The sequence below is a fragment of the Pongo pygmaeus genome, chromosome 16, assembly GCF_028885625.2.
Source record: "Pongo pygmaeus isolate AG05252 chromosome 16, NHGRI_mPonPyg2-v2.0_pri, whole genome shotgun sequence".
Classification (NCBI taxonomy): Eukaryota; Metazoa; Chordata; class Mammalia; order Primates; family Hominidae; genus Pongo; species Pongo pygmaeus.
Window position 1 is genome coordinate 44,921,212 of NC_072389.2, and position 14,975 is coordinate 44,936,186.

Genomic DNA, 14,975 nt, shown 5'->3' on the forward strand with positions numbered 1-14,975 from the left:
AGCTTAAAAAAAAAAGAAAGTTAGGCATAATTTTTAAAATATATTACCTAATTACTCACAAACTCTGGTAATTTTTCCTAAATAAAAGTGATGTCAATACCATATAGCCTAAATGATAAATAATAAAGAATCACAAAAAAGTAAAACTACGAAATCGATGATGAAATAGTGGCTAATAAATTTTAGGTTCTGTCTGAATGGGATTATTTTCAAATGACACTGAAGTTAAAAGAGCATGTCAGATGAAATTCACCAGAAATGTAAATGTTTTATGCACTATGCCATTACAGAAATAAGATATATGTAAAAGGTAGTAAATGGCATCATTTTTTCTATCTGTCTAGCGCCTCTATACACCCTTGCTATGTGTGGGGAACTTCTAGCTTTTAGGAATCTTACCTTCCCAAGACAGAACAGAAAATGCTCTTCACCAGCATCCTTTAGAGCTAGGGTTCAGGTAGGTAATTAAGGGTCCACCACCAGACTGCCTGACTCAATACTACTAGATGTGAGTGACCTGAGATCGGATGCAAACCCATTTCACTGGTAAGGGTGGTAGTAGAGACGTCTAGCTTAGCGGGTGCCATTCACTTCAAGTGTGAGTTCCCAACATAGATGAAAATACCTTTTAAATTCTAAATAAGTATCCTAGAGCAGCAGTCCCCAACATTTTTGGCACCAGGGACAGGTTTCTTGGAAGACAATTATTCCATGGACTGGGGGGAATGGGGTTAGAAAGGATGGTTTCAGGATGAAACTGTTCCACCTCAGATCATCAGGCATTAGATTCTCAAAAAGAGCAGACAACCTAGATCCCTCCCATGCACAGTTCACAACAGGGTTCATGCTTCTATGAGAATCTAATGCTGCAGCTAATGTGACAGGAGGCGCAGCTCAGGTGGTAATGCTCGCTAGCCCACCGCTCATCCCCTCCGGCTGTGCAGCCCAGTTCCTAACAGGCCATGGGCCCAACTGGTACCAGTCCCCCGTCCTAGAGAGATTCAAGAGAAGATTACATCCATAAAATTATGCATGACGACTGGGTTTGGTGCCTCACGCCTATAATCCCAGCACTCTGGGAGGCTGAGGTGGGCGGATCACCTGAGGTCAGGAGTTCGAGACCAGCCTGGCCAACATGGTGAAATCCCATCTCTACTAAAAATACAAAATTAGCCAGGCGTGGTGGCAGGCATCTGTAATCCCAGCTTCTTGGAAGGCTGAGGCAGGAGAATCACTTGAACCCGGGAGGCAGAGCTTGCAGTGAGCCAAGATCGTGCCATTGCACTCCAGCCTGGGCGACAAGAGCGAAATTCCATCTCAAAAAAAAAAAAAAAATATGCATGCCACTAAAAAGAACAACTAGAGAACAAGAGTTCAGGGGAATTAAAACATAATTATCATTTTAGTCATCTTCTTTAAGTTGTGCATTTATTTGTCAAAGATGAGGTTGTGGGGCACTTCATAAAGGAAAGGGCACATTCGAAAACACAGAGATTTAAAAGAACACAGAGAATTTGAGGAACAGCAAGAAGTTCGGTATGATTTGAGAATATAGTAAATAGGTTCCTTCTTCAAAGTTTTCCTAAACTTTTCCTGCTGCACTGCTTCTTCCTCTGAATTTCTATTCTAACATTTGTCACCATCCATCTGACTCTAGAATTTCTGTATGTTTACCTCCCACATCAGATAAGAGGACTTGCAGAAAGAACTCTCAGTAAATATTAGTGTAAATATTTTTTTTTTGAGACAGAGTCTCTCTCTGTTGCCCAGGCTGGAGTGCAGTTGGCTCACTGCAACTTCCACCTCCCGGGTTCAAGAGATTCTCCTGCCGCAGCCTGCCAAGTAGCTGGGATTACAGGCGTGCGCCACCACACCTGGCTAATTGTTGTATTTTTAGTAGAGATGGGGTTTTGCCATATTGGCCAGGGTTGTCTCAAACTCCTAGCCCCAAGTGATCCTCCCACCTTGGCCTCCCAAAGTGCTGAGATTACATGTGTGAGCCACCACGCTGGGCCTAAAAACAATTGTCTTTAAAAATCTCAAAAGAGAGCTGCGTGGCTAAGCAGCGGAATAGACATGGTTGAAACCAAACTTAGAAAACTGTAGAATGAGCTCATATGTACAAAATGACAAAAAAGGTTAACATTATAAGAAAGATGTTATAAGACCTGGAAGAGAGATCCAAGAGGTCCTATAGCCACCTGTGGCAGACACTGTCTACTGACTGACATGATCCCCATTTCTACCTCTACTACAAAAAAAGAGAAAGTCATATACCTGAATCCCCCTTCCCACTTGCAGCAACATACTGAACAAATGGCTATGTGACACAGCTTGGCCAGTGAGATGCAGTTAGAAGTCCTAGGGACACCATTCCATCCCCAGTGAAAAAGCAAAGCCTCAGAGGAAAGTCTCTTTGCTCTTTACCCTTCCCTCTTTCTGTCTGCTTGGAAAATTGACACACTGCCTACAGATGCAGCAGCAGTCTTGCAAACCTAAAGACAAAATCCACATAGGAATGTAGAACAGGAGGACAGAAAGACATGAGCTGCTCACTCCTGGATTTCTTGTTACCAGAAAAAAATACACTCTTTACTGTTTAAGCCACTGTTACTGGCAGCCAATCACATTCTCAACTGATACCCAATTTATAGGTATCCCAAAAGGAGAAAAAAGAGATGATGGAAAGAAAGAAATAATAGAAGATAATTTTCTGAGCTGAAGGAAGATTTGAACCTTCAGATAGAAAGAGACTACAAGGTACCAAGCAGGAACTGAAATGTTTTTAAAGACACACACAAATATAATGTGATAAAATTGTGAACTCCAAAATAAGGAGAAAATCCTACATGCTTCAAGAAAAAAAGGATTTTACAAGTAGAATTTAGTTATCTGCTAACCTAACATTCAAATGAGGAAAAAATAAATATTTAAATATACAAACACTCAAAAATTATCCACACTTCACCATTTCTTGGGGCAAAATTTTTCAAAAAAGTTCCAGAAAAATAATTCAAGGAATGATTTATACAAATAAATAATTTGTTCAGTCCAAATACACAGTTAATGATGTGGCTAAAAATTTTGACTAAATATTGTTTAGAGAGATTCCTCACATACAAGCAGCTTACTGTTTTTAAAGGTAAAGACTAAAATGTGTAATATTCCAGAACTAAAATTCCAGATGATTTCAATATATCCTGGAGGAAAGAAAATGAAACACAAGGGAAATGAAAGTACACCAAAGATCCAAACTTGTTAAAATATGAAATCTTAGAAACTAATTATTGAATTTGAAAAGAAAATATGCATTTTAATGTATTTTTAAAACTTGAAGGTTAACAGTACCAGATCAGAAATAGAATATTAAGTTTCCAAACCACAAGAGGATAGGGAGATAAACAAAAACAAATATGATAAATAAAATATAAAGTTTGATGTCAGGAAAAGATTGAAAAAGTATGTGGTTGTAATGAATATGAGTAAATTAAATATCCTCATATTGATAATAACAAAAGATAAAGGATGAAGAAACAATTAAAGATAAAGACACAAAAGCAACAGCAAAAGCCCAGCTACACAGTACTTGTAAAAGATCAAAAACTAAAATGATAGAGATGACCTTAAACTAGAAAGACGAGACATAAATACTAACAAAAATAATATGCAAAAGGCAGTATTATTAACAAAAAGTCATTATGAAAGCATTCCTAGAATGTATCAAGAAAATCTATCGCCATAGTTTGATACACAGTGAGACCATGGGTAGCAGTTTACCCAATTTCACAATTAATAACAAAACCAGAATGAAACCCAGATCCCTTAATTCTTACTGCTATCTAAGCTTTTGTTAATAAAGTAGACAAATTACAGTTATGTGTCACTTAACGACAGGGATATGTGTTCTAAGAAATGTATCATTAGGCAATTCTGTCATTGTGCAAAAATCATCAGGTGTACTTACACAAACCTAGATGGTAGAGTGTACTACACACCTAGGCCACATTGTAAAGCCTATTGCTCCTAGCCTATAAACCTGTACAGCATGTTTTGTAGTTACTGTGTTGTAGGTGATTGCTAACACAATAGGAAGTATTTGTGAATCTAAACATATTAAAACATAGAAAAGGTACAATAAAAATATGGTATAAAAATCTTTTTAATGGCATACATGTAAAGGGCACTTAACCATGAGTGGAGCTTGCAGGAGTGGAAGCTGCTCTGGTGAGTCAGTGAGTGAGTGGTGAGTGAATGTGAATGCCTAGGACATTACTGGCTGCCACTGTAGACTTTATCAACACTGTAAACTTAGGCTACACTAAATTTATTTTAAAATATTTTTCTTTATTTAATAATAAATGAATTTTAATTTACTGTAACTTTTTTACTTTCAAAATTTTTAAATTGGTTTAACTTTTTCACTCTCTTATAACACTTAGCTTAAAGCACAAACACAGTATACAGCTGTACAAAAATATTTTCTTTCTTTGTAAGCTTTTTCCTATTTTAAAATTTTCTTTTTTTATTTTTAAGGTTTCATGAAAAACGAACACAAATGCACCTATTAGCCTAGGCCTATACAGAGTCACGATCATCAATATCACTGCCTTCCACTCCATACCTTGTCCCACTGGAAGGTCTTCAAGGGCAGTAACACGCATGGAGCTGTCATCTCCTATGATAACAATGCCTGCTTCTGAAATTCTTCCTGAAGGACCTGCCTGAAGCTGTCTTACAATTCACTTTTTTATATATTTAAGTACAAGGAGCACACTCTTAAAATATAGAGCTACGGTGTCACTAGATGACAGGAATTTTTCAGCTCCATTATTCTTATGGGACCACTGTCATATATGCATGTTGACCAAAACATCATTATGTGGCACATGACTATACCATGAATCAGCAAAGCTAAAATATCTCAGAATTATGTGGGCATTTAGCAGTTTCCCTCACCCACCCCTTTCCCCTACTTCATCAGCCCCAGGCATAGCAACACCTTCACCTGCTCCTAGACACAGCCCCCGCTGGGACCTCACCATCTCAGGAAGGATTACTTAGAGGATTATTATCTGTGATATTCTGTAGATATGTTTTTGCTTTTTGGTGGAAGGGAGGGATATTTTGTTTGCCCACACAGAACTTTTTTAAATAGGAGCAGTTGTGAACATTTTACAAGTTTAATGCTTCTCGCAAAAAATCTGAATTTCTAGCTTCCTTTGAAAAACTGGAGGATCCAGGCAGGCCTGGCCTGGGATTTCCATGCAGCCGCCACCAGCAGACATCGGGTGTTAGCTCCCATTGGACGGGCACACCCTCCCCTGTGGGCCACAGGGATCACTGCACATGAACTGCTTTTGGACTTACAGCAAAAAAACTACGCTCTGAATCTCTGTGTCCCTAGATGTGGAAACTAAGACAAGGATTCTTGTTCAAGTAATTCATTGGGAGAGTGCCTTTGGGACCAGGGACATGAGGAAAACAGCCGAGGGCAAGGGCACAGGGCCAAGCGAGGATGTGGTCTCAACTGAAGCCCAGCTTCAGTCTGATCCCTGGGGAAGCTCTGGGAGGACACACTGCACCACAGAGCTAATCTCACATTTAGGTAAGGGGCCTAGGGTGGGGAGGGAGTGATATCCTGGGCTGTTTGGCTCAGGGAAATTCTCAGGGGAAGGGGACAGCTGTGCACCCTTAGTACAGGGCTGGGGCATGGATGCACAGACCGGTGTCAGGGAAAGGTGATATGGGCAGGGTGCCAGCAGCATTCACTCCATCATGTCCTTATTAAATGCAGGGGAATAAAAGATATACAATAGAGCTAAGTGCTTCAAGGAACATAGGACAGTGTATTTCTTCACGGAAGCAAAGAATATTCCTCAAGTTTAGTATGTAAACAAGTGCAAACATTGGGCCACAGCACTCTTTAGGTGACCTTCCCAGGCCCTATAAACACCTGCATTTGCCCCACCTCACCCCCATTACATGCCGTTCCCCTCTTTCAGTTTAGCCTGTCCCCACCTGGACTTATCACCATAAGCAGGCCCTCCTGTTAACCCCAGGACACTCCAGGGAACTGGCTGCTCAAAGTTAACTGGGCAGGAACAGGATGGAATTCTTTAGGATTACTGAAGAAGACTACACTGAAATACCACAAAACCAGTTTAGGGACAATAAGAAAAGGAGACAGAAAAACACATTCATATGTCATCAGTAATAAGCACATCACATCACAGACAGAAGTTACTGTGATAACCAATGTGTAAACACTTCTTAGAATGACACTAAATAATCCTTTGAAAGTCAATAATGAATTGACCAAGAATAAATTTGAAAACCTCAATAAAAATAATTGTACAAAACTGGATTTTTAAAAAAAATTTTAACTTGTATTTGAAGTTCAGAGGTACCTGTGCAGGTTTGTTATACAGGTAAATTTGTGTCATGGGGGTTTGTTGTACAGATTATTTTTGCACCCAGGTATTAAGCCTAGTACTCATTAGTTATTTTTCCTGATCGTCTCCCTCCTCCCATCCTCTACTCTCCAACAGGCTCCAGCGTGTGTCGCTCCCCTCTATGAGTCCATGTGTTCTCATCATTTAGTTCCCACTTAAAAGTGAGAACATGTGGTATTTTGTTATCTGTTCCTGTGTTAGTAAAACAGGGTTTTTTTTAAATCAGAGAAATAATGTCTCAGAATCTGAAAAATTACTGTAAATTTGTGCTACTGGGCCAATAATACAATTTTTTTAATCTAAATTAAGAAGTGTAGAGTTCCCTATCAGAGTTTACATACCTCAGAACTGGAGAGCCCAGAATCTTTCTCATCCAAGTCCTTCAAAAGCTCAACCAGCCTTTTCTTCTCTCTGTCAATCATAAGCACTGGGTTTCTTGATTCCTTGGCCAACTACAGAATTTATTAATGGAAAATATTATATACTCAAAGAAATTCATAGTCCAGGAAAATAAAAATGGAATCTGAGACTTCTACACTACAGATACACAAAGAGAAAAGTTGCGAGATTAGGCATTTTACATTTGCTAGGTAATTTTATTTTATGCCAACATTTTTGTATAGGGCCATTCTCTAATATCCAAAGATATTATCCCTATAAGCAGACCCTCCTGTTAACCATTCCAACAGACATTTTATTAAAAAATAATATGAGCAGTTTTCAAACCTCTCTATTATAGATAAAAAATATAAATGCAAAAACATACTTGCTGAAACATTTGGAAGAAATCTTCTTGCTACTTTCTTTGGGGTACTTGCCCACTAAATGAAAGTGCTTTTAAATTTCAAGACTATCATACGAGGAATTTAAATATTCAGCTACTATTAAAATGGGGAAAGAGAAATATACAGTAGACCTACTATCTGTGTCCGCAAGAACCTGGATAAGGAGAGAACTCTACTAGTCTAGGAAAATTGAACAGTAAATAAACATACAACAGGCCAATGCAAAGACAGCGACAGATCAAGATGGAGAAGGTTTCCTGAAGATCATATGAATGTAGAGCACAAAAATCAAGAGCCCCAGAGGCCAGTCCTGGCAGTGGCAAGCTGCCCCACGAATCCAGTTTGCCTGGAAATGATGTGCCAATTATGGGGAAAACATCAGGCTTGAAGGGTAAAAAATTACTTAACTCTCTCTTGTCAATACTCCACACTCGCCCATGCAGTTTTCCAGTGACGCTGCCCAAGGGGTGTGCACAGCTTCTGTCCTCCTCGCTACATTTCTTGTTGTAAATTAATTAATCCACATTCTGGTTGAATCCAGGAACCCCTGTGCCCTTGTTTAGTGTGAGTCTGCCTTCAAGACAAACCAAGTCAGGCTACAAGGCCTGTAAGACCAAAGATGGGTGCTTGAGGCAGAAGCTAATCAAGGCCAGTGACCAGCTGCCGGGAGGTTCAGCGAAGAGGCAGACAACCAATTGGCTTCTCCAGCCCAGCCCTGCTGCTCTGCCAGGAGCATTTTCCATTCAAAGTTCTAAATGTACTAGCTACAAAATCAGTCTCATTACTTAAAAAAAAAATTTTACTAGCATGCAATTTAAAATCTGAGAAACATCGTCCAAAGCTATTATCTAAATAAATGTTTTTTAAATTGCAGGAAACAGATTATTTCTGGATAGTGAAATAAATGATAGATGCACCTAGCATTTTTAAAAAGAGATAGGATAGGATAGGATAGGATGTAGTGAGTTGAAAATAGAAATAATGAAGTACCAGTTTATAAAAGTTTTCTTTCATTATATCTACTAATTCAATCATTTATACATTTATGATGGTTGAAAAAATATTCAAAGACACTGAACAAAACTATTGCCATTTTTTCAACTCATTTAGCCCCAAATTCTGGCTTCTGAATTTCTAAGTACATACCTCAATGTTTCTCTTAATAAAATCCTGGTTGTGTTTACCCCTGAGCTCAATCTTTTCTGTATTTGAGAAAGGTTTCTTTCCTGATTTGATCAATGACTCATTTCTTTCCACACCACAGGTAAAATCTAATATTAAAAAAGTTCAAAATTTTTTCATAATTAAAAGTGTCAGTTACGCTAAAAGTTCACTTTAAGCATATATTAAAATATATAAGAAATAAAACACACACAGAAGAACTAACTTCTACATTCCAGATCCAGAAACCTAATATATAATGGAGATCTATTCTTAAAAAGATAAATGTGCTACTGTAACTTCAAATGAAGTTCTCATAAAACTTATTGTATAATTCATTATCATATATCAAACTTCTTCCTGTTGATTCCATAAGAATGATGGGAAATATCAATAGAACTTCAAGACAGACATGATAAGAAGAAATCACTGATGTTAGGGAGACTTTAAAATATATTTTTTATTTCAGTCTTGACACAAAACAAAAATTTCCCTAAAGACTAGGTCATCCCTGCTATTCTATTAATTTGCCATTACCCTTTCTGAACAGTGCATTTTGTTTCGTCTGTCTTTTGAGCAAGGTCTGGGAGTTAGTGTCCCATGTCCTAGCTCCCATCTGCACAAACCCCTAGAGCCCATCTCAGTTGGCCAATTTTCCTCAACCTTTCGGAAGAGGCTTGAGTCAATGTCTCAGATATTCAGACACAGAGTGCTCAAAATAAGAATAAGAAAAATACTTGTGGATTCATATTTCCTTTATAAAATATCTTGTTTTCTATGTGTCACATTAAAATATTTTAAAACAAGATCATGTGAACCCTTCATTAAAGCTCTGAAAATATGCACGAAGAAGGAATGTCTCCTTATATAGCACATGCAGTTCACCCTACAAAACAGGATACATTTCCACATTCAGGTCCATAAAAGAAAAAAACACCCGTCACAAGCTCAATCCAGACAAAGTTTATATAAAAGTTAATTTTGTTTTATAAGGGAGGTTACCCGAACAAAAAGGATTAAGGGAGCTAGTCAATTGGTGTGTTTATAGCTAGTTATGAAAGAGTCAGTACAGATATAACCATTTAAAAATTTTTTGATGAAAATAGCTGGCAAGAACGAGGGAAAGAGTAAGATCTCTTGATTAAAATTCTTTTCAAACAAAAGTAGTTGAGTGAAAAAAGAAATTTACTCAAATTTAAGTTATATAAGCTTATAGGCAAATAAATCTATGCTTTATACCTGGGGTTTTATTTTTTAACAATCACATAATTATCTTTTAAATCAACTACCAATAGTTAAAGTATGAGTTACTTTTTTGGTGAGTAGCCTAATAGATACAAAATATAACACTTCTTTCCATAATTCAAGTTGTATACAGTCTTTTTAGTTGAAATATGAGGTTTATTCATTCAGTTGAAGTTTCATATACTCTTAAGCAATATGACATTTTAAAAATACAAATTGAATGCAGCCATGTTTACATTTATCACAGATCTTCTTTAAAACATATTTCTAATGAACAGTAGGGAAAACACATTGGGTTATCTGGCCAGAACTGTCTTCACTGGAAATGTCCTCTTCTCCTCTCCAGTCTGGTATTGACATAGCTGTCACGTTCCTACAGTGACCCCAGACCTTGCTGGGTTGGACAAGTTGTTTGAGCCAGGGGTAGGCCCCTGACCCAGCTGGATCACTCAGGCTCTTCTCTAGGATTGCAGAACTGAGCCAACCTCTGAATGACTAACCACAGCATATGCTCTTGGGAACCAAAGAAAGCTGCCTCCCACCAAAATCATTTTCACAGACTTGTTTTTGTTTAAGCCAGGTTTTCATTACTTGCAGCCAGCTTTTTTTTAAAACTCTTTATTATTATACAAAATTTCAAGCATCCAAAGTAGAATGGTATAACAAACTCTCAACAACTAGCTGCAACAATAACCAATCTTGTGTCATCTTGAACTCTACCTGCTTCCACTCATCTTTGGATTAAATTACATGAACTTATTTCATTTATGAATATTTCTGTATACAGCCAGTATTCCCTTGTGAAAATGTGTATAATCACATAAATTTAAATATACCTTTATTGAGTTTCTGCATCTGCATTTCATATTCTTCTGGAGGGATTTGAGTATGAAACACCGAGGAAAAGGTGTCTTCCTCCTCATGAGAAGGACCTGTTGATTTAAAAAATCACTTGTTCAATGCTCGCAAAATAAATTAAGTAGTTGTCTACAAAATTGTTTTAAAAAGATAACATTTAATATTCTCTCCAGTGTTCCTCAATCCCCTCCACACACATAAATTTCTTAAGACAATGTTAATGTCACCTCCAACTAGAAATGACAATCACCTTTGTATACAGGAGCCAACAAAACAAGCTACAGAAGCTAAGATAGTTAAACAGCATTTCCCTAGAACTTAAGCACAAAAAGGATGTGCAAGAGTGTGCTAAAATATCACATTAACTCTCCAGAGACAATGCACCCAAATCTTGATGTTCATAATACAGAGAATATGCATAATGAGTAACTATAATTATGGTTTTCTTTTTTTATTTTAGTTCCCCAAGGAGGAGACTTCAAATATGTGATCAGTCATTAAGATAAAGGAATGTGAGAGATAACTTGGGAGACTCTTAGCAGTTAACTTTCTTCTTTCCTGATGTATTTTCTTGGCACCTCCATAAAGAAAATAGGACATTGTGTTTTTCAACTTCTTTGTTTCAATGTAGTTTATTTTCATGTTCTCCTATTAGCTAATTCGGACACTGTGTATTTGCAAGACGCTGCTAACATAAATATTTTATTAAAAGTGTGTCTCTATACCCTAATGTGAGGGAATCTGCCAGGTTGTAGCACAGAAATGGTTTTGCCTCAGAAAACATGGGAAGTCTTAAGGATATTAAAGGATCCACCACCTCTGCCAGCAAGCAAACCAAGTTCAGACACCCTCTATGAGCTGATACAAAGGAAGCAGGCAGAAGATACATTCACCCTCAACACACAACCACCAAATTCAAAACACAAAACTTCTTCTACAAACACTAATTCATCAATTCCAATTCCCTAATTTGGAATTCATAATAATGAATTATGAACTGTGGTTGACATTACACTGTTAGTCTTTGTACAATCTTTGATGAGTTAATCAAGCAAATCTGTGGTGTAAGCCTGGGGAGAGAGGGGTAAACTACTTAGAAAACAAAAAGGTTTAAAATTGTTTTTGAACTTTCATTTTTTTGTTGCAACCACTATTATTAGGGGGTCTTCAATATTCATTAAAAGTAAGCTCAGCAAGTCAGCAATGTGGCACCATTTTATTATCAGTTTAAGTTACATTTACATCATAGTACTAAAGTGGTAATATATTTTTCTATCCCATAATTCCTTTATGATAACAGTTCACTCAATTTTATACTAAAACACCATAAAGACATAAAAATATGAAAATGTACAATATGGAAAACCCTCCCAGGTGATCAGCAACCATCTGAGACCAGTGTCACGCAGGTGGCAAGAAGAATTCGAAATTACTCTTGTGACCCTGTGGCTCTTTGCCCCATCCCAGTGGTATTCAGTGCCTCAGAGAGAGGTGGGTACTACCTACAGCAAAGGTGCCATCAATCGGCTTTGAGTTTAAAAGACAACAGTTTTCAAAGTTGGGCATTCAGTTGCAAGAGCTTAACCCTTGGAGGAAAAAAAAACATTTTCTGAATTCCAAAAGTCTCCCTTTAGAAAGTTCTTGCTTCTTTTTCAAAAACAATTAATGTAGAAGAAATGATGGAATTAACCATTTAGTAACCATCATAATAACTGACTCAGGTAAGTATCACCAATGAAAGATAAAACTAGTGGGTGACAGTTTGAGGAATAATAGGATAATAGCCTCAAAGTATCTATCTCCCCACAAGATAATTTATTAATTACCAAAGGAAAAATAGTAACTTTACCATGGAGAAACCTGGTAGACACCATTTTCATCTAAAGTGGCCAGAGTTAACATTGTGAGCTTTGGGACAATCACCATCGTGCACTTCCTGATCTGATTCATTGAGAAGGACACTATCACTTCTGTGGGATTCCTGCCAAAAACACATAACCTGAACCTAACCGAGCAGAAACAAACCAACCCAAACTAGAGGACATGCCACAAAATAATAGGCCTATTATCTTCAAAAATGACTATGTCATAAAACACCAAGACTAAAAGGTATGACAATAATGTAATGCATAGCCTGAGATTTTCCTTTTGCTATAAAGGGTATTAGTGGGACAATTGGCAAAATCTCAATAAAGCCTATAGATAATTGCAAAATAATCATTTCCTGATTTATATGTATAATCGTGCATGTATGTGTGTATATGTGTGTCCTTGTGTGGAGAAGGAAAGAGAAAAAAGAATGTGGTAAAATGTTAACATTTGGAGACTCTGGATAAAGAGTATTTGAGAATCCTTTGTACTTTTCCTACGACTTTAAATCTGAAGTTACATCAAAATTCAAAGTTAATAAGAAAATTTTAAAAATTCCTCTCTTCACTATAAACATTCATGTGAGAAGGAAAAAAAATCTCCCTTTACAGATCATGAGCCAAAATGTTGATGATTGAGCAAGTTTTTAATATGAGTCCTGAAAAAGGAAGATTGCAGGATGTGATTTAAGTTGCTTCCTGCCACCCACAGAAGAAATTAAAGCCCATCCCAAATAAGGACCTAGAGGACCTAGAAGACCAGCAGAGGGGATGAGTTTAGAGTAGACACAAGTGATACAGGTATTAAGCTGCTCCCCGGCACAGCCCCTGGAGGTGAAATCCTGGAGGTGCACAGAGAACCTGAAGAGGCTGGAGAAACCCAGAGCAGAGTGAGCTCTGCCTCACTGTACACCTGGAACTGAGGGGAGACCCCGCACACAGGAACACAGTGCTCTCCATCCACCCATGACAGCTGCAGAGAAGCAAAGGCAGTGTGGCATGCTTACAGGGAGACAGAGGATGAAGTAGTCTGTCTGTCTGTCTGTCTGTCTGTCTGTCTCTCTCTCTCCCCCTCAGACACACACACACACACACACACACACACACACACACAGTTCCCCACGTCTGGCTGGCCTGTGGCTTGAAGGAGACCGAAGCTCTCACATGCCCCTGTGAAGACTGGGGTCGTGATGAGGGGTTGGCATAGAGCCTCCCACCAGAGAGGATGTGGCAGGGACCACATACAACATCAGCATCTGCTGGCAGATGGCAAAGGCTAAATGGGACCAGCTACAAGTCAGCAGATGCCCCAGCTGGCTTCCCATATCCACAGACCAAGCAGGACGAGATATGCCTCTGAGAGAACAGCAAGGACCAGATGCACGCGCCACCCCACCCCCAACCCCGCCATCCCCAGGCCATGATGCTACACAAGCGTCCTCCCGAACCCAGACACCACCCTGAGAAAAGGCAGGAAGAAACAGAAAGGGAAAAAGAGCCTCATTTCTGAATACTGAATTATGCCATACAATTTTTAGATGCCCTACACAAGTATAGTAAATCCTCTCTTAACGTCATCTATAGATTCTTGGAAACTGCGACTTTAAGCAAAATGACATATAACAAAACCAATTTTACCACAGTCTAATTAATGTAAATAAGAATTAAGTTTCTGTGGCACATTTCTGGTCACAAAAACATTATTAAACTTCTAAATAAAGACCAAAACACTTGTAATATTAAACACTGACATAAATGTGGGCTATAAGTACATTTCAGAAAAATTAATAAAAATAAGTAAGGTAATTATTTATCAGCTTATTCTAATTCAGAGTCTCAGGTGGCCAGAGTCTATCTAGGCAGCTCAGAGTCCCAGGTGGGAACACACCCTGGACAGGATGCCATGGCAGGGTGCGCTCAGACACACCCACACTCACTCACAGTGGAACCACGTAGATAACCTAACATGCATATCTTTGAGATGGAGAGGAAACTGGAGGGTCTGGAGAAAACCCATGCAGACAGGGGAAAGACAAACAAACTCCATACGGACAGTGGCCCTAGCTGGGAATCCTTTTTTTTTTCATCAATGTTATAATAAAATGACACTGAGCCCGGCATGGTGGCTCACACCTGTAATCCTGGCACTTTGGGAGGCCAAGAGGAATCTCTTGAGCCCAGGAGTTTAAGACCAGACTGGGCAAGATGGCAAGACCCCATCTCTACAGAGATTTAAACATTAGCCGGGCATGGTGGCATGCACCTGTAATCTCAGTTACTCAGGAGGCTGAGGTGGGAGGATCCCTTGAACCCAGGAATTCAAGGTGGCAGTGAGCAGTGATCATGCCACTGCACTACAGCCTGGGCAACAAAATGAGATCCCATCTCTAAAAAAATAAAAATTTAAAAAATTAAAAATAAAAAACACGATGTTGAATGAAATGATTTCATTCAAGGACCTACTGTTATCTATTTCCGGAATCTAGAAGCAATTGCCACCAACACAAATGATAGAAAGGGAAAGAGAAAAGCAATCAGTGGCCCTGCAAGCTTTGCCTGCTGAAACAGCGCAGGGGCAGACTTAGATCTAGATGGAAAGCACCCCC

At 38.5% G+C, this 14,975-nt stretch overlaps 1 protein-coding gene across 2 annotated transcripts in view; it reads right to left on the bottom strand.

Moving 5' to 3' along the window:
* The window catches only part of FSIP1 (fibrous sheath interacting protein 1), a 191,422-nt gene that overhangs the window by 139,160 nt on the left and 37,287 nt on the right, over window positions 1-14,975 (bottom strand). For both annotated transcript variants that reach the window (XM_054450788.2, XM_063652575.1), the window contains exons 7-9: window positions 10,480-10,575; window positions 8,384-8,508; window positions 6,794-6,904 (exon numbers count right to left, since the gene is read on the bottom strand). In XM_054450788.2, the coding sequence (XP_054306763.1) occupies window positions 6,794-6,904; window positions 8,384-8,508; window positions 10,480-10,575 (332 nt within the window). The remainder of the gene's footprint in view (window positions 1-6,793; window positions 6,905-8,383; window positions 8,509-10,479; window positions 10,576-14,975) is intronic.